General features: G+C 45.7%; 1 protein-coding gene across 1 annotated transcript in view; it reads left to right on the top strand.

The window, feature by feature from the left end:
* The window catches only part of slc16a10 (solute carrier family 16 member 10), a 35,427-nt gene that overhangs the window by 12,870 nt on the left and 4,619 nt on the right, over positions 1-17,938 (top strand). The window contains exons 2-5 of the mRNA XM_023810270.2: positions 10,266-10,410; positions 11,257-11,686; positions 17,126-17,269; positions 17,575-17,803. Coding sequence (XP_023666038.1) covers positions 10,266-10,410; positions 11,257-11,686; positions 17,126-17,269; positions 17,575-17,803 — 948 coding nt within the window. The remainder of the gene's footprint in view (positions 1-10,265; positions 10,411-11,256; positions 11,687-17,125; positions 17,270-17,574; positions 17,804-17,938) is intronic.

The following is a 17,938-nucleotide window of genomic DNA, read 5'->3' as shown; positions in this document are numbered from 1 at the left end:
GGGTTGCCGTCACCTAAACTCTTAATGCATTACAGTCAACACCAATAATTAATTAATCTAGCTGTAATTTTCATTATAGGAGTATATCTGTACCTTTAACAATTTTCTAAATGCAGATTCAGTTTAATATAAGTTGATGACTAATCCATTTGCATAGCTTTCATGTTATTTGCTTTGCTCACTGCCAGATGCTTTACAACAAACAAATTTTGTAGACAACCTGCTACTGTGAGAAATGGAAGTGAAAATCCTCTTGAAACTGTAACTGACAAATTATGTGTCCGTTTCACTTGCACCCTGACTCTGAAATTAACATGTGGTGCTTACATGTGGACTAGAGACACGTTGTTGACAGCCTGCGAGCGAGTGCGTGTATGCAGAGATTTTTGGTGCCCGTTCCCTGTAGCTCATGGTAAAGCATCAGATGTTTAAACATGATCAGACTGTGTGAGCTTCAGCGCCTGCCGGGAGACGCCAAAGGCAGGCCTGGCCTTGTTTAGTCTCAGCAGGCCGGGCTGTCAGGCCTCCAGTGAGATGGATCTGTCTGGTTCAGTCTGCTGGGGCGCGAAAAGGGTCAGCTCTTTCTATTCAGTTTGATTTTTACTTAAACTTTGTAGATCACACAAATCTACTTGGTTTCTCTCCATGCCATGTAAACAGGATAGTGTGAATGGTTTGTGGGCATATTGTATAAACAGCTCTGGAAAAAATTAAGAGATAACAGCAAAAGTTTTTGTTTCACTTATTTCTCAATTTATGGATGTGCTTCTGTGAATAATATATATATATATATATATATATATATATACACACACACACACACACACACACACACACACACACACACACACACACATACATACATATATAAATATTTTATTTTTTATTTTTTGCGAACTACTGCATAGTTCTTCCCTGTTCCTCATTAATGAAGGCCTTCTTCCTTGCTTTATTGGTCTTCACTCCTGCTTTTAGGAGCCTGATAGACACTGTCCTAACAGTGCACTTCACATCTGCACTTACTCTTTTTCCCTTTTCTTTTGAAGGTCACTTGATGTCATCCTCCGATTCATGAGGAACTGTCAGATAAGTTGACAGTCATCCCTGGCATTAGAAGGTCTCTTCACCCCTTTATCTCACTGGTATTTAGTTGTTCCCAGTGTCACCTGCTTCACCTTGTTCTTGTGTCTTGCTGCCTTCGAAATTTTGAGCTTGGAAGCAGCCTGCCTCACAGTGGAACCTTCTGCCAGCAGAACCAGGATTAAACCAGGATTTAAAAATGCAGATTTTTTTAATATAGAGTTAAAACATAGAGATAAAATATAGAGTTAAAATGTAGAGTGGTCTCTTCATTCCTATAAGCACTGGACCTACTCTGAAGGCCTTATTCTAGAGCTGTATGTCTAAGTAGGAACTTCTCAAAGTCCAGCTGTCCAGGTGTACCTGGTCCTGTTCTAGTCCACCACATTTGTACAGATTTCAAGGTGTTAGCCTTAAGCTGTGAGGTGTAAAGATGGACATCTGATGGTAGGAATCGAATGGATTCTAAAATGTACATCTACAAACCTCAACATCAGTTTCCTGGGGGAACGTCGCTGTTCTGTCATGCCCACTCACTAGATCCCTCCCTTTCCCGATGAACCACTTCATGCCCACAGGGTGTGAGCATATGTGACACGCTTACGGTAACCTGATCGAATGAGAAGCTTGTCTTGTTTAGCATATCTCACAGTCCCGGCGTTACAGGCTGGGGCGCTGAGATCTCTGATCGAGGCTATTATTCAAAGGCGTGTTGAGACATTAAATGGAAGAACAAGCTTAGAATTTTCATTTTTGACTTTTGAAGTGCCCCCCTCCCCCTATTTCTTTTCTCTGGCCATCAGACCAGTTAAACAGTGATCACTTCATTGTGATAACAGAGGGGACTAGGCAGGACATGCTCTGCTATGCTGTTGGCCTTAAGGTGTCCTTGCATTTAAGCCAACAAATGAGTGACTGAAGAACACTTTCTTTGGCAATATTTGTCTGGTTTAGGTATTTGATGGACTGATCATGTCGTCTAGATAAGTACAGCTCAAGGCCCGTGAAATATTTCGGTGCTGTTGCCAGAGAAGAGAACCTCGGCACTAAGTGTACACAGGCACTACTGTTGTATTTAGTGTTTTTTTTTTGTATTCTTATTCTTGTATTTTTATATATTTGTACTATTTTCAGGCTATCTGTCTAGAGCTGTGGTAACACAGAAATTTTCCCACTGTGGGATCAAAAAAGTCTGTCTGTCTGTCTGTCTATCTATCTATCTATCTATCTATCATCTTTTGTGGGCTTGAAATTGCTAAATTGATATTGTTGGAGTGTAAATGGCAAACAGGTGCACCTGTTAAGGGAGTCATGCCTGGCGACACGGAGGCAATCCCTGGGGGCTGTGTCTGAGCACTGCTAAGTCAACCTAAGCAGCAGAATAGGCTGATTAACTTGGAAATGATGGAACTCACCGGGAATTTTATTTTTCTGGGGAAACGTCTCTGAAATATCATTTTCTTTTTAATCAGAAGCAGATATGTGTGATTAACATTTAGTAATGGAAGCCTAGCGTGGCTTTCAGCATTGTACCGTAATCATAAAGTTGTGTGGGATCTCGTTGATGTTCGTAGATCAAAATGGATGTCTTTCTCCTCCAGGTCCCTCATGGAGAAGGAGAAGGTTTTTTTGAGGTGGGGGGCAGGGGGTAAGGGCCATAATCCAAATGGAGGTGCCAACCTTGTCATTGACCAAAATATGTTTTGAAGCAGTGAGTGATGGGGAGGGGCACTCTGGAGTGTGCCTGTAGCCACGCCCCCTTGTAAACGCCTCTGCGGTGTGTCTGTAGCCATGCCCCCTTGTAAACGCCTCTGCTGTACCTGTAGCCACGCCCCTTGTATACACCCCTGCTGTGTGCCTGTAGCCACGCCCCCTTGTAAACGCCTCTGCTGTGCCTGTAGCCACGCCCCCTTGTATACACCCCTGCTGTGTGCCTGTAGCCACGCCCCTTGTATACACCCCTGCTGTGTGCCTGTAGCCACGCCCCCTTGTAAACGCCTCTGCTGTGCCTGTAGCCACGCCCCCTTGTATACACCCCTGCTGTGTGCCTGTAGCCACGCCCCCTTGCAAACACCTCTGCTGTGCCTGTAGCCACGCCCCCTTGTAAACGCCTCTGCTGTGCCTGTAGCCACGCCCCCTTGTATACACCCCTGCTGTGTGCCTGTAGCCACGCCCCCTTGTAAACGCCTCAGCTGTGCCTGTAGCCACGCCCCCTTGCAAACGCCTCTGCTGTGCCTGTAGCCACGCTCCCTTGTAAACGCCTCTGCTGTGCCTGTAGCCAGGGACGGATTACGGACCGGGCCAGCAGGGCCGCTGCCCAGGGGCCCTTGGGGTGCAGGGGGCCCATGGGGCCCCTAGCCCAAAACAATTTGCAACGCTTATCAACAATTGTCTATTTTAAAGGGCCTACATTCTTTGATCCTCTGCCTACAAGGGCCCCTGACCCTATAGGGCCTCTGATGGAAACATGGAGGGAGGGCGTTTGGCTGCCAAGGGCCCTTGAATTGTGGTGGTTGTGGTGGTGGTGCTGGGGGGGAGGGGGCGGGGGCCCTTGCGAACGTTTTGCCCAGGGGCCCACACAACCCATAATCCGTCCCTGCCTGTAGCCACGCCCCCTTGTAAACGCCTCTGCTGTCCCTGTAGCCACGCCCCCTTGTATACACCCCTGCTGTGTGCCTGTAGCCACGCCCCCTTGTAAACGCCTCTGCTGTGCTTGTAGCCACGCCCCCTTGTATACACCCCTGCTGTGTGCCTGTAGCCACGCCCTCTTGTATACGCCTCTGTTGTGGGAACTAAAGCAGGCAGAGGAGACAGGGTCATTGGGTTTAAATGGTGACAGGAGAGATTATTATGAATGAATGAATAAATGAAAGTTGCATTTATATAGTGCTTTTCTCAACACCCAAAACGCATTACATAACCACTTTAAACACCACCACTGTGTAACCCCAACGTGGATGATGCGACGGCAGCCTTTCTGCACCAGTGCACTCACCACACAGTAGCTAAGGTGGTGATGGGGCAGGAGAGAATCTACCATTCAATCCAATCAGTGGGGAGACAGAGGAAAGATGTCTGAGAGTTTGGCTCAGGCAGTTTTAGCCGCTGTAGCCGTCGGGCGCCTGTAAACCCTGAGCTCATGTCACTATTACATTTTCAATATAGTAACTTTCTTGTTCTAAATACACAGTGCTGAAAAAAGACGAGCTAAAAATGCAGGACTACAATTTCCTGTTTCTGCATAGCCTTTTAGATTTGGATGGACTTATGTGTTTGTTGTAGGAGATGGATAAATTTGATGCAACTAATAATATATTTATATGAAGGGCCTAAGTAACAATAAGGCCTCCAGAGCAGCTTCAGCCCTTATGGGAGTGCTGAACCATATGTGGTGGGACATCGGACCAACCTGCAAGCAGAAAAGCTTCCATTTCTTCGAGGGATGAATGAGGTTCTACTTTTGCGTCAGAACTTCCTGTGAAGATTCAGGGTTGTGTAGATCTGGTGGTTGGTGAGGCCGCGAAAGTTGTTTGACTCCAAATCGCTACTAAATCTCTTTAGCAGTGAGTATGGGGACATTATCACCTGGGAATATGGGACCGTCACCAGGCAACAGTGTTTGCACCGTAAGGAGCACCTGGGCCTGTAAAATGGCCTCATGCTCCTTGGCCTACAAACAGCCACACTGAACAGCCAGATGGCTGCCCAACCCACAGACACTGTGATCTGAAGGCTTCCTGTGGCTTCCTCTAAGTGTGAACCCACCCAGATGTAGGAGAAAGGGTGAAGGCTGACCCAGCAGACCGTCAGCGGACCGTATTCCTTCCAGTCCGCCGGGGTCCTGGGGACATGCTCATTACGGCAGCTAATTCTAGGATTGGGCAATTCATTGAAAATTAATCAGAACCGACATTCAAAACCTCTAATCGGCGTAATGTTGCCCATGTAGTGAAACTACAATAAGCTGTATTTTATGTACACCATACTGTATTATAGCATATTTGAATTATACAGTTCAGTAATTGAATTTGTACAGTACTGTAATTTGAAAAGCGTTTGAAACAGCTGTACTGTATTTTGAAAATGTACTACAAATGTCAATGAGATCGTAATCTGGCAGATACATAAAGCAAACAAAAAAATTGGTTATAACGATCATCCGCCTATAGTGATCAGTTTCACCCAGACAGACATGATTACTACAAGCCGTTTCCACTGCAATTTATTTTGTTTGCAAGTAATGCAAAGTATTTGTTAACTTTTTTTTAGGGGACTTGCTTTTTACATTAAAACTAAAATGTGACCTTTTTCATAAGACGTTTTCATTTCAAGCAATTTGTGCTTTGATTTCAGTTGTTTGAAATATTCAATAACCATCAATGGTTCATCTGTGTGTTTCCTTCAATTGTTTTAAAATAATAAAGATAAGGTATACAATCTTTCATTAGAAAAAATATCCCAGCTTTAATTGTTAACCATTTTTACAGTACAAACCTTGTCAGTGAAATATGAGGGCAAAAAAAAACAAACAAAAAAATCAAAAACATAATTAATCGTTCATTAATCGTAATCGAGATAAAATGTTCAGTCAATTGTGACATTGACTTGAGGTCATATCACCCAGCTCCAGCTTATACATCCTTGTGTTTTCGCCCTGCACACAATCGGTCTCCCAACAGCAGCCCGGACAGAAACCCAGCTTTGTCAATCTCACCACGTTACGTTTTTGTTGCGTCTGGGTCACAGAGGTTCTGATCCAGATCGGTGGTGTTTTTGGAGGCTGTGTGTTTGTGCTGCTTGGCAACGGGCCTGTTGAGTGTCTGTCGATCCCCATCTGTGAGCTTTGACTTGTGGCTGCTGTTCCTCTTTGCCCACATAGTTTCTGCATGATTGGAACATGCCGTCATGATTTTTGTGACTGTTCCCCCCAAGAAATCGATACAGCTGAAATTCAAGCACTGAGCCTTTGGCATCATTTGACCTCATGTGGCTCTGAAAACTCGCATATCAAAGTGCTGGTTGCCAGAACTCTTTAATAGCTGACACATGCTACTCATTAGCAACATAAAGTGATTCGCTTTTAGAGTTTGCACTTGTTATTGTAATTAAGTACCTTCAAAGTTAAAGTGCCTCTTCTGTCATTTTTGTCCATTTTGTCATTTTTGTGCCAGAGTTAAATCTGAGGATAATTCTATTGACACTGAACCAGGATTCAGTTACTGGTATTTCTACATTATCCTATAAGTATCACAGTGGCTTTTGTGTGTGTGCGTGCATGTGTGGTGTGTGTGTGTGTGTGTGTGTGTGTGAAATCAATTCTGGCGCCAAAGTTAAAATCCACGAAGTTCTATTTCACAAAGAATGATGGTGAATGTTTTGAATAGTTTTGTTCTGTTCAAGACATGGTCTCTTAAGTGGTGATTGTGTAAATATGAATGTTTCTTGTGGGAATCTATTTTGAATCGCAGATATAGTCATACAAAGAATCTCCTGATGTGAAGACTCTGACTGTGGTTGGCTCTCGTAGCTCCACACGTAGCGTGTTCTGCTGACGAAGCGAAGGTTCTGGGTTCAAATCCTAAAGAGCCAACATCTGCTTTATAGCCTTCCCCTTTACAATAAGCCGCTTTGGATAAAACTGTCAGATAAATGAATGAATGTAGTGTAAACTGAGGGATTGCTAGTCTATTTATACTGTGAGGAACCGGATATTTGCCAATCATGACAAGAAGAAAAAGAACGAATGGAAAATTCAATGGAAACCGAAATATTTATGTCCCGACATTGATGATAAAGAGGAACTTAGAGAGTTTCTGGCGTGCATGCTGGTGGTTTCTGTGTGGTGGAAAATGGCAGAAGCAGTAGAGAACTCCTCCATTTCCTCACCTTAGCTCACCTTTCCCGTACCCCCTCCTCAACATCGTGGGGGGGGGGGGGGGGGGCGAAGTGCAACGGGAGCTTTTGCGTAACCGCAGATTGTGTGTTCTTTCACGTTTGCTTTCACTCGCCGCTTCGCTGTTTGTCCCCCCCCCCCCCCCACCGGATAGGAATAAAGGCAGGGAACAATATTTATGTTTCTGCCTGTGGTGTTTATTGTGTTTAGGGCTCTTTTTCCTGCTTCAGCGCGCTACACAGCCTTGTTGTTAGGTCCCTGCCTGCTGGGCAGTGAATCCTGCCATGGGACCGGCTGTTTGCGCTCAGCGGAGTGGCGCGTCAAAGGTTACGCATGGGGCCATTCCCCCCCCCCCACGGGTTGACCTGGGATCAACGCTGTCCTTTGAACAGAAGGGCGCTGAGGATTATGTCTGGGTTGCTGGATAGTTAAACAAGGCTTATGGGCTTCAATTGCATGGAGCAGAATGGATGGTAATATGCGGTGTTGTTAGTGTATAATTCTAAGCAAAAACCTGTGAGCAAGTGAAACGCAAGCGAAAGAGAACTTTGTATGTTTTTTGATGAGGCCCACAAGTCTTCGGTGTATTATCTTCGTTCAGCTTTACCCAACCAGCTCATATCTAGCATGGGACAGAGGGTGGCTTGCATGTGCTGCGCCCATCCTCAGCCTTGCCTGCTTAATTCACTGGCAGCCAAACTGTAGCGTGTGTGAGGGTGAGACGCTAACAGAGGAGTGACGCTAACAGAGGAGTGACGTACCCCATCCCGCGGGCGACTGGTGGCTCGCAGGCACTCCGTGGAGTGGAGGAGCAGAGTGTCAGGTCCCACCCACTCTCTCCCGCCTCCGGCTGGATAAAAGCAAACTATTCCAGAGCTTCAGGTTCAGGTTTGCACTGTGCAGAAGCCTTAGGCAGTCAAAGCAGGTACTAAGTACAGTGGTACCTCGGTTGTCGAACAATCCGTTCCAGAATCGTGTTTGAACACTGATCAGTTCGAGAACTGAACATATTTTCCCCATAAGAAATAGTGGGAATCTGAAGAATCTGTTCCCACACCCAAAAATTCAGCCATGGTGACGATATTTTACACAAGAAAAGCTTAAACTGAAGCGTCTCCCATTTGTGTACCCTTTGTGTACACGGAGAAAGGCGGACGCATGACTCATTTTGACCTGTGCAGGTTCTTTCAGGTTGGCGTCTTGGTTTGACTATCGAGCAGCGTTACTGAGCAGATTTTTTTCCGGAAAAAGCTGTTCGGGTGGTGGGTAGTTCGGACTCGGAGCAGTTAGACAACCGAGGTACCGCTGTATATATACAACTGTAGATATAAAAAACATAGGTAACACTTTACTTAAGGCCATGTTTTTAATATTTTATAAACACATTCATAATGCATTATAATGCATTCATAAAGCATCATGAACATGGCTATAAATATGTATAAAATGGAATAACACATTATAGGCATGTTTATTATGCATTATGAATGCTTTATGAAGCTCTCATCTATAATGCACTATAGGTACCTTCATAATGCAGTACAAAACACCCTTAATGCTTATACGACCATTATAATGCATTATAAAGGCATCTGTAGTGCATTATAAACGAGAGCCATGGTAAAGTGTTACCAAAACATATATATAAACCACAATTTAACATTAGTATATATGCAAATTAATAGTAGAATAGTGATGTTTCATTAACCCCTTTGGGGTATTTCTATTTTTGCCTACCTCATCTTGACCCACAGATAAGGGGGAGCAAGCAATGCGGGGGGGGGGGTCACACACAGGGTTAGCTACCTTGTGGTCCCCAAGTGAGTATTAAGGACTTTGCTCAAGGGCTCATAGACATGTGATTGTTACGGTGAGGCTGGGCTCAAACTGGCAACCTTCTGATGACAGGGACAGATGCTTAGCCCACTGAACCACATCCGCACCTTTGGGATTGGGGCTCGAGTCTCCACCCTGGCTCCATGCGTGGAGTTTGCATGTTCTCCCCATGTCGTCATGGGGTTTCCTCTGGGTTCTCCATTTTCCGCCTACATTCCAAATGCATGCGGAGGATAATTGGAGTTCCTGAATTGCCCATAGGTGTGAATGGTGTGTGAGTGTGCCCTGTGATGGGATGGTGCCCCATCCTGGGTTGCCCCCTGCCTTGTGCCCTGTGATGGGATGGTGCCCCATCCTGGGTTGCCCCCTGCCTTGTGCCCTGTGATGGGATGGTGCCCCATTCTGGGTTGCCCCCTGCCTTGTGCCCTGTGATGGGATGGTGCCCCATCCTGGGTTGCCCCCTGCCTTGTGCCCTGTGATGGGATGGTGCCCCATTCTGGGTTGCCCCCTGCCTTGTGCCCTGTGATGGGATGGTGCCCCATCCTGGGTTGCCCCCTGCCTTGTGCCCTGTGATGGGATGGTGCCCCATTCTGGGTTGCCCCCTGCCTTGTGCCCTGTGATGGGATGGTGCCCCATTCTGGGTTGCCCCCTGCCTTGTGCCCTGTGATGGGATGGTGCCCCATCCTGGGTTGCCCCCTGCCTTGTGCCCTGTGATGGGATGGTGCCCCATCCTGGGTTGCCCCCTGCCTTGTGCCCTGTGATGGGATGGTGCCCCATCCTGGGTTGCCCCCTGCCCATAGGCTCCAGACCCCCTGCAACTCTGTATAGGATAAGCAGTTACAGAATATGGATGGATGGACAGTTCAGGTTGTGAAGGTACAAATTCAGACCAGGATTTTGTTTCAGCTAACCAGTTGCATACTCTGTGAATGTGACTCTTTATACTGAACTTGCTTGGTTGAAACAAAATCCTGGTCTGGATTTGTACTTTCTCAACCTGAACTTTTCACCTGTGGTTTTCTCATTACTCTCAGCTGTTCCCTGCTGTCTTTCCTCTGCGGCGGCGACGCAGTTCTAACGGGCCAGTAAGATGTGGTTGCTGTTCTCTTCACACTGGCCTTCTGCTGACGAGTGACGTAACGGCTGATACCCAGCCGGCTGCTCCGAACAGCTCGAAAAAACTGCATCACAGCACTTTTTCCCATAATTGTGGAACTTCCAGTCCCATAATTCATTGTGAAAATAGCCTGATATGACATGCGAACTACTGTGAGAAATTACTCCATACTAGCTTGTCTGTTTTAAAGAACTGTTGTACAAAATTACGTAGACCTTCAGCTGTCAGGATAACATTTGCAGTGGAGTATAGTGAGTGGTCCTTGGTTTCCAGCACAGTTTGTATTGGAGTGGTGCTGACCTCATTCGTGACCCCCCCCCCCTCCTGTCATCCTCACAGCATGGGTTGGCTCCCTCTCCATGGGTGTGATCTTCTTCTGCTCCCCCATCGTCAGCATCTGCACTGACCTGGTGGGCTGTCGGATCACCGCCGTGGCTGGTGCCGCCGTAGCCCTGGTGGGGTTGCTGTCCAGCTCCTTCGTCTCGTAAGTGCCCCCCCCCCTCCCCCCTCGGGTCTTAGTTTCATAATCCCCGTCCCCATCTATCCTCAGTGCCCGTCACTGTCTGGGAAATCGATCTGTGACATACGACTCCACGGATTCAAGGGTTTTGGCATCAGTGTCTTACACACAATGAGATTACGTTGGTGTCTCTCAATGCCCATGCAGTACAAAAATGAAGTAAATAATACAGAAAAGTTGTAAACAATAAACAAAAGAGGTAGTCAAACTATGAAAGACTTCAATTATAAAGACAAAGACAATGTAACAGGATCATAACACAAAGGGCAGAAGTGACAAATGTCCATTATTGTAGGTTATCCTCCGTGATGAGACTGGCCCATTTTGTGCCCCTCACTGGATCATAAATAATCTCTGTATGAGGTGAGATACACAAAAGGCATTGATATTCAAAGCTGAACTCTCAAAATCAAGCCAGCTCGGCCAGAACACTTATTAAAAATTGCACAATGGTATTGGAGATGTCACAATGTTTATTACTGTTAAACTGATAAATATTAGGATTCTTTATGAAAGGTGCATCAATTTGGGAGTTTGAATGCTGTCTGTAAACGCTTCTTATATCTCTGAGCAGTGGAACTTCTTAGCTTAGTCTCTGTGACCTTCAACGATGTCGTGTAGTTTCCAGTTGAACGTTCCACAGTTGGGGTGTGCTTCATTCTTCCATCATGGTGATGTGTCAGCATTCCTGGATCGGAACCGAAATGGTTCTTGTTGGATTTGCCATGCTGGGCCTAAGGGCTGAATCACTGGTGAGAGAGTAGCTGACTACCTTTGATAACGGTGTCGGGTAACCGACTTGCTTCACAGATCCCTCGAAGCCATGTACTTTACCTACGGCATCGTGTTTGCCTGCGGCTGCTCCTTCGCCTACCAACCGAGCCTCGTCATCCTGGGCCACTACTTCAAGAAGCGCCTCGGCCTGGTCAACGGCATCGTGACGGCGGGCAGCAGTGTCTTCACGGTCTCGCTGCCGTTCCTGCTGTCCATGTTGCTGACTCGGGTGGGGCTCGCCAACACACTACGTGCCCTCACTGTCTTCATGTTCATCCTCATGCTGGCGGGCTTCACCTACAAGCCGCTGGTCCCCAACCCCGCCGCTGCCAGCAAGACCGGCCGGCGCTTCCCACCCATGAGCAAGATCTTCAATATCAGAATCTGGAAGTCCTTGGGCTACCGGATCTGGGCCTTTGGCATCCCCGCCGCTCTCTATGGATACTTTGTGCCCTACGTTCACTTGGTGAGAGTCGCTGCTATTTAATCGCTCTTCATAATGCGCCGAATTGACTGTCCTGTCACAGTGAATCATTAAAGGTGAAACTCACATTCAGCTATGGGCATAAATTATGGGGGGGTGGGGAGGGGTTGTAACCAATAATCAAAAGCAGCCAATACAACCCCCTGGACCCCCTTAAATGGGTGGAGACCTCAACCCCCCCAACGCTGAACCTAAAGTTATGCCCTCGCATTCATCATCTATTGAATCAAATGGTCTCATTTGATGCTGTTGGTCATCAATCAAAAATACCAGTTGTTTATCTCAAAAACCAGTTCAAACCAGTTTAGGGTTCTTTTCACTCAGATGGTTGGATATTTGAGACATATTGTTCTGACCTAATGTGCTCCTCAAAGGTTAGTCAATCTCAGGGGTGCAACTGTAGAAACTCAGGATATTGTTTACGTTGCTTTTTTGACAGAGAAAAGTGGAAGACTATCTTCTTGTAATATTGATATTATAGTTGACGTTCTTTGTGTTTTGTAGAACTGATGCTCTGGTAAGATGGGTGTCTGAGGCGAGGAGGATTGATTTCTGCTCTCGCTACACTAGCTCCATTATTCCTCTGACCTGCGTTTGTTTGAAACTTTTTTTGGAAATGAGTCCTTCAGCAATGGCAAGAAGTGCGGGGAAAAAAACACCTTTAAGTGATCAGCTGAAAGATGGGACTAAGTCAGAGGCATCGTCTTTGCCCATTGTGTTTGCTCAGATCTGTTTATGCTCAGATCAATTTCTCCACTTTTCCTTCCTTTTCGGGATAAGAGCTGCTTTCCCTTAAAAACAAGCCCTTTTTGAAGCACTGTATTGATATCACTATCAGTTTATTGATTTCTTTTATCATTATAATATTGACACTTACCTTCTGTCACAATTAACCAGTAAATAGTAAGAGTGGTGATAAAGTTCAGCACATGACCTCTGCTTACACACTTTCTATCCTGCGTTTACAAACCGGGCTCAGTAAGAGATTAAAGTATAAGCAAAGTCAAGAAATCCTCGTGATTCCAGATGTCAAAAGAAGTACTTTTAGGAATAAAATAGGACTGGTTTCCCAAAGGGCTGTGGACTGTCTTCCTGTAGCTCAGGTTCTGGGTTAACCTGGAACTGTGTGACTATACATGGTGACCAGGGAGTTCTCTGGTGCCAAGAAGACATCTGTTGCTTTGTTAATGGTCTGCTACAAAACCACCTACAGTTTCTATCCTTTTAATCTCCTAGTGGAGTTCTTTTTTGCTCAAGGGTACAATTGCAGGGTAAAATTGCAGGGTACGATTGGTTTCCCAATTGCAGACTTCCTTCTGCGTCCAATTTCTTGACCACCGTGTCTGTTGCTGCAAAGCATGTGACTGGCTGGCAGCACTCAGAGAAACTGTTCCTCTAGGTGGCGCCATAGTGACCCCACACAGCACTGTGCAGCCTATGGTGTATAAATAAGGCTGTTTGTGGCCACGCAATAATAGAGCAAATGTGCCTTGGAGAGAACAGCAAAAAGGTGTTTCCTGCTGTTAGGTGTAGGCTTCAGAGACTCAGAGAGTCTGAAGCTCGTTCACACACGGTGGTCACATACCATGTACACAGCAGGAATTATCCATGTCTCTCTTTTTTCTTTGGTGAAGAACATTTAAAAGGAAACTATGAGCATGGAGGTGGCAGGAAATTGAGGGCATTGTTTTTTCCTCCATATTCTCCCTCATGTGGTTTCACGAATGCACTCCGTCACACTCCATCTGGATTGCAAACGCTGCATAGTTCTAAACCCCATTAGGACTGACAGACCACCCTTTTTCGTCCAGAGGTGAAGTACTATGACTCCTGTTATCGGCAGTGTAGTAGCATAATCTGCACAGTTTAGCGGTAAGTCAGCAGATCGGCTGTTGAGATTCGCTGCTCAGGCCCAGAAGCACGTCCTGGTATCTCCTCAGGACAGTGCGAGTCAAAGTACACCGATCCTCTAGGATTAGATAACGTCCCCTTCTGTGCCGCTGCATTGCTGTCTTGTGTTTCTGCCATAACCTGATAAAAAAATGAGCTTAACCCAAGGAAGAAGTCTGGTGGACTAGTAACTAGTAGTGCTTTTTTTTTTTTTTAAAGTAAGTTGAAAACCTCATTTTTTTAGTAAATATTTTGGTCCTCATACCCAGAGGGGCCGTAACATAGTGAGAGGGGCTAATATTTGCTTTGATGGTGTAGTTGTCGAGTCAGAGCTGGGGGGAGGGGGGAGGGGGAGGAGTTGTCAAACCATGGGGGGCCCTTTCTTGGGGAGGCTCATGCATTAACCCTTTACTCTGGTGTTCTTGTAATTGCCTATAAAGACCATCCAGGAACAACTGGTAGAGTCTACATTGTATGTACTGAGAGCTTGATTAGTCATACACGTTGATTATGTTGAATTTAGCGGGGCATTTCCAGCGAGAGATTTTCCACTGCTGGAGCCCCTTGAAAGAACATATCTGATACGCTCTGTGCCACTGGGTGGCCATGATACGCTCTGTGTGCCACTGGCTGGCCATGATAGACTTAACCTTCTCCCAATGTTAGTTAACTCCAGCAAACAGGAGGCAGGCCTGGTATCTCATTTGCAAGCCCTGCTGTTCATGAACAGATGTTTGTGTTTAAGTGTGTGTGTGGGGGTGGGCTTTGTGGGGTGTTTTTGTAATTTTATTCAGACTTGAATAGTTATAGATTTACTTGATGTAGGCAAAGCCGTTGTAGCATGAACATATCTGGTACTGTAAACAAACATTTTAATAAAATGGGATGCCTTATCACCAGCAGTCATGATATATCAGTCAAAAGCAAATATAAATAAATGATCTGTGTCTTTCTGGCAAGCAGGGACTGTCCTTTGATGCATCCCTGTTTTTTTTTTTTGTTGTTGTTGCGAAATTCACGAGGACCGAGCAGAGGTGCGATGGCTGGTGTCCCGAACGAGAGCTTACGTGACTGTTTGCATGTGTTCTGAGTGTAAACAGCTCAGGTTATCAGACAGAGAGCCTCCCTGGGGCAGCTTGCTGGGCAGCAGCGACAGTGAGGGCAGGACCCACGATGCCCTTTGAGACCTGAACCTCTGTCGAGGTTTGGATGCGGGGTGGGAGAAGGTCTTCGCAGAATTCATTTTCTCTCTTAGGCACATTTGCAAGAAGAGTAAATATTCGGGTAACATTAAGACTTGTATTCAGAACAGCAGTGCTGAAGGGTGACTGATGCTGAAATGCTTGAATGCAAAAAAAGAGGTATGATCTTTTATGTGTTATTGAGCAAAACATTCTTAAGTGACAGCTAAACCTGTTCATAACTGGCTCATAAAGGGAATGAATAAGAGGTAATGGCCCATGAGCCATTTGTGACTAAATTGGGAAAATGTGCAATCAGTGTAGCTGCATTTTAACAGCATATTGTGCATCTAACCATTCAAGTGATTGGTTTTTACTTCTTATTTCCTGACTACAAGAAGACCTCTTGAATCCAGAAGTCAGTATGGCTGTATGGTCGGTGGCACCTGCTGTCACGCCGTGAAATTAAAGAGCTTTGAAGTGTAAAAGTTAAAAAAGCAGCTGTTGTGCACTAGAGGGGTCTGTTTCATTATGGCTGGTGGTTAAAAAAATGAGGTAAGAAGGTAGTCAACCCAATGTATCATGAAACTATGCAGATTGCTTACTTTCCAACACCTTATTTTGTGGTAAAAAAAGCAGCAAATTAATAGGTTACAGGGCATTTTGTAACTAATCCAATTTACTCAGTTAGTAAGTATTAAAATATTTAGCCAGTATGTCAGATGTAATGAGGAGCAGTTACTCAAAACAGTGTTTCGTGCTCTTTAATTTAAAGAACAATGTATGAATTTGAAATTAATAAAGAAAAAAAAGATGAATCTGTGGTTTTAATCACAACCTGTAGGGAGTTACCATCATTTCCCATATTATAAAAAACACTGCAATGTTTAGCAGTTTGTTAGTGACTGAAAATGCACAGGAAAAAAAATAACTGAATCATTACAAGTCACCTTTTGGGAGCAGAGAGGGGACACAAAGAAGTTGGAGCTGTTATTGTCCAGCATTGAAAGGGCAGGGGTGGTGCTGGTATCGTCAGGAGCGGAGCGAAGGCGTGGGTGATGCTCTTATTATCATGAGCAGAGAGAGACAGAAGTCATACTGTATGTTGTTGTCAGGAGCAGAGAAAGGGCTGTTGTTCCTTCTGGCCACTAGATGTCACTGTTTACAATATTGTAATAAATTTCACAATACTACAATAGTGGGTTTTTTTCCAAAAAAGAGAGAAAATGTGTTTTTAAATGACAATACAATTTTAGTAATGAGTTATTTCAAAGTTGTTTCATATTTTAATCATAAATAGAGGAGGTGCTGCGCAAATTAAAATGAGGCAGGGCGGCACATTGGGGAACGTGTTCCGTGAGATGTTTCCAGGGGGGGGGTGGGGGCGTAGGTGCCACATTAAGCGGAGGAATGTGTGAATTTACACCAGCTTGTGAGATGGCGTACATCAGCGGCGCTCAGATGGGAGGGAGTAAGAGGTGAATCCGTCTTTGGACGGCGCCAGCAGAAACGCGTTTCCTGATGAATCCACCTTTGAACTGCTGAGCTGGTAAAAGACGTTTCCCTGGGGCAGCTGTTGGCCGCGATGGAGGTCAGGGAGGCCGTGATATGGCCTTCCGGACTCACGGTTTGCGGGGCCACCCTGGGCCCCATGGGCTGCAGTAAATTAAAGTCATGTGTATCTGCCAGGAGAGAGGAAGGCCCCCTAACCCTATAACCATGCGGGGGCCACCTCAGGTTCCTCCTGTGGTGGAGCCCTGGAAGTGGAGCAGGCGTGTTTCCCCCAGAAAAGGGCCCCACAGTTCAGGTCCCCTCACTGAACTCCGCCCCCATACTAACACAATATCAAGCACAAACATGGGTAAATCCTGCATGGCTCACAAGTACGCGGACTTACAGGAAACTCTAGACATTAGGTAGAGGTTAATCAGCCCACACAGCCTAAAGGGCAGCCTGCTTGTACTTCCAGGCTATATTAGAGTATCTTTTGCCATGTCCCTGAAATGTGACTGCGCTTATGTAATTCAGTCAAATTAAAAAGGGCAGGAGAGGTTGGATGAAGGCAAAGACTTGAAGGTGGAACGTGTCGAAGTAACGTGTGTGGTCTTGCTGTTGAGCATGTTGTAGGTTAAGCACTTAACCTGACTTTAATGTATTTGTGTATTAATAGATATGTAGTAGCAGTGTAAATGAACAGGCACCAAGAGCGGTGTGTCTTAGCGACCATGAGGAAACAGTGAGGAATCACTGTGCACCTTTGGGAAGTTGGAGCTGAATCTTGTGGGACCCGTGCAGCTCATTTCCCGCCAAAGCTTGGCAGCCTGTGACAAATGGCCTTCCCGCCACGCAGATGAAGCATGTGAAGGAGGTGTTTGGTGAGGAGGCCAACAAGGAGGTGCTGCTCATGTGCATCGGCATCACGTCCGGCGTGGGCCGTCTCATCTTCGGCAGAGTCGCTGACTACGTCCCTGGTGTCAACAAAGTCTTCCTGCAGGTAGGAGAACAGTAAGGCAGGAGTGGAGGAAAAGCCATCTGATTGGCTGTGAACTTGTTCTCTGATAACCAATGGGAGAAAAGCAATAGTATGATACTATTGAAACTAGTATTGAAACGTAATCCGAATTTTATCAGTAAAGCCTGTAGAGTTATAATTGACGGACAAATATGTTGCTATATTATACAAATAAATAGTTGGAATAGTTGTAAATTGTACTGAGGACTGAATTTGACATATTCAGAAAGCATTGGGTTAAAAGGGTTCAGCACTGAGTCCATCCTCTGTATTCTCCTGACCACCAGGTGTCCTCGTTCCTGGTGATTGGCCTCATGTCCATGATGATCCCGCTCTGCAGAATCTTCGGCGGGCTCATCGCCGTCTGTCTTCTCATGGGCCTTTTTGATGGCTGCTTTATCTGCATCATGGCTCCCATCGCCTTCGAGCTCGTGGGATCCCAGGATGTGTCGCAGGCCATTGGTTTCCTGCTGGGCATGATGTCCGTGCCCATGATGGTGGGGCCACCCATTGCAGGTATTGTACACAACACAGCAGCTATATGCTTTCGGGGGATAGGTGTGGTTAGAGCGCCATCTACTAATAACTGCTAATGCCAGATGTTTGTTAAACTAGTTAAATATTATCTGTTTTATTCTTAAATTGTTTTTT

The sequence above is a fragment of the Paramormyrops kingsleyae genome, chromosome 19, assembly GCF_048594095.1.
Source record: "Paramormyrops kingsleyae isolate MSU_618 chromosome 19, PKINGS_0.4, whole genome shotgun sequence".
NCBI classification, from domain to species: Eukaryota; Metazoa; Chordata; class Actinopteri; order Osteoglossiformes; family Mormyridae; genus Paramormyrops; species Paramormyrops kingsleyae.
This window is presented reverse-complemented; position numbering and strand designations above follow the sequence as displayed.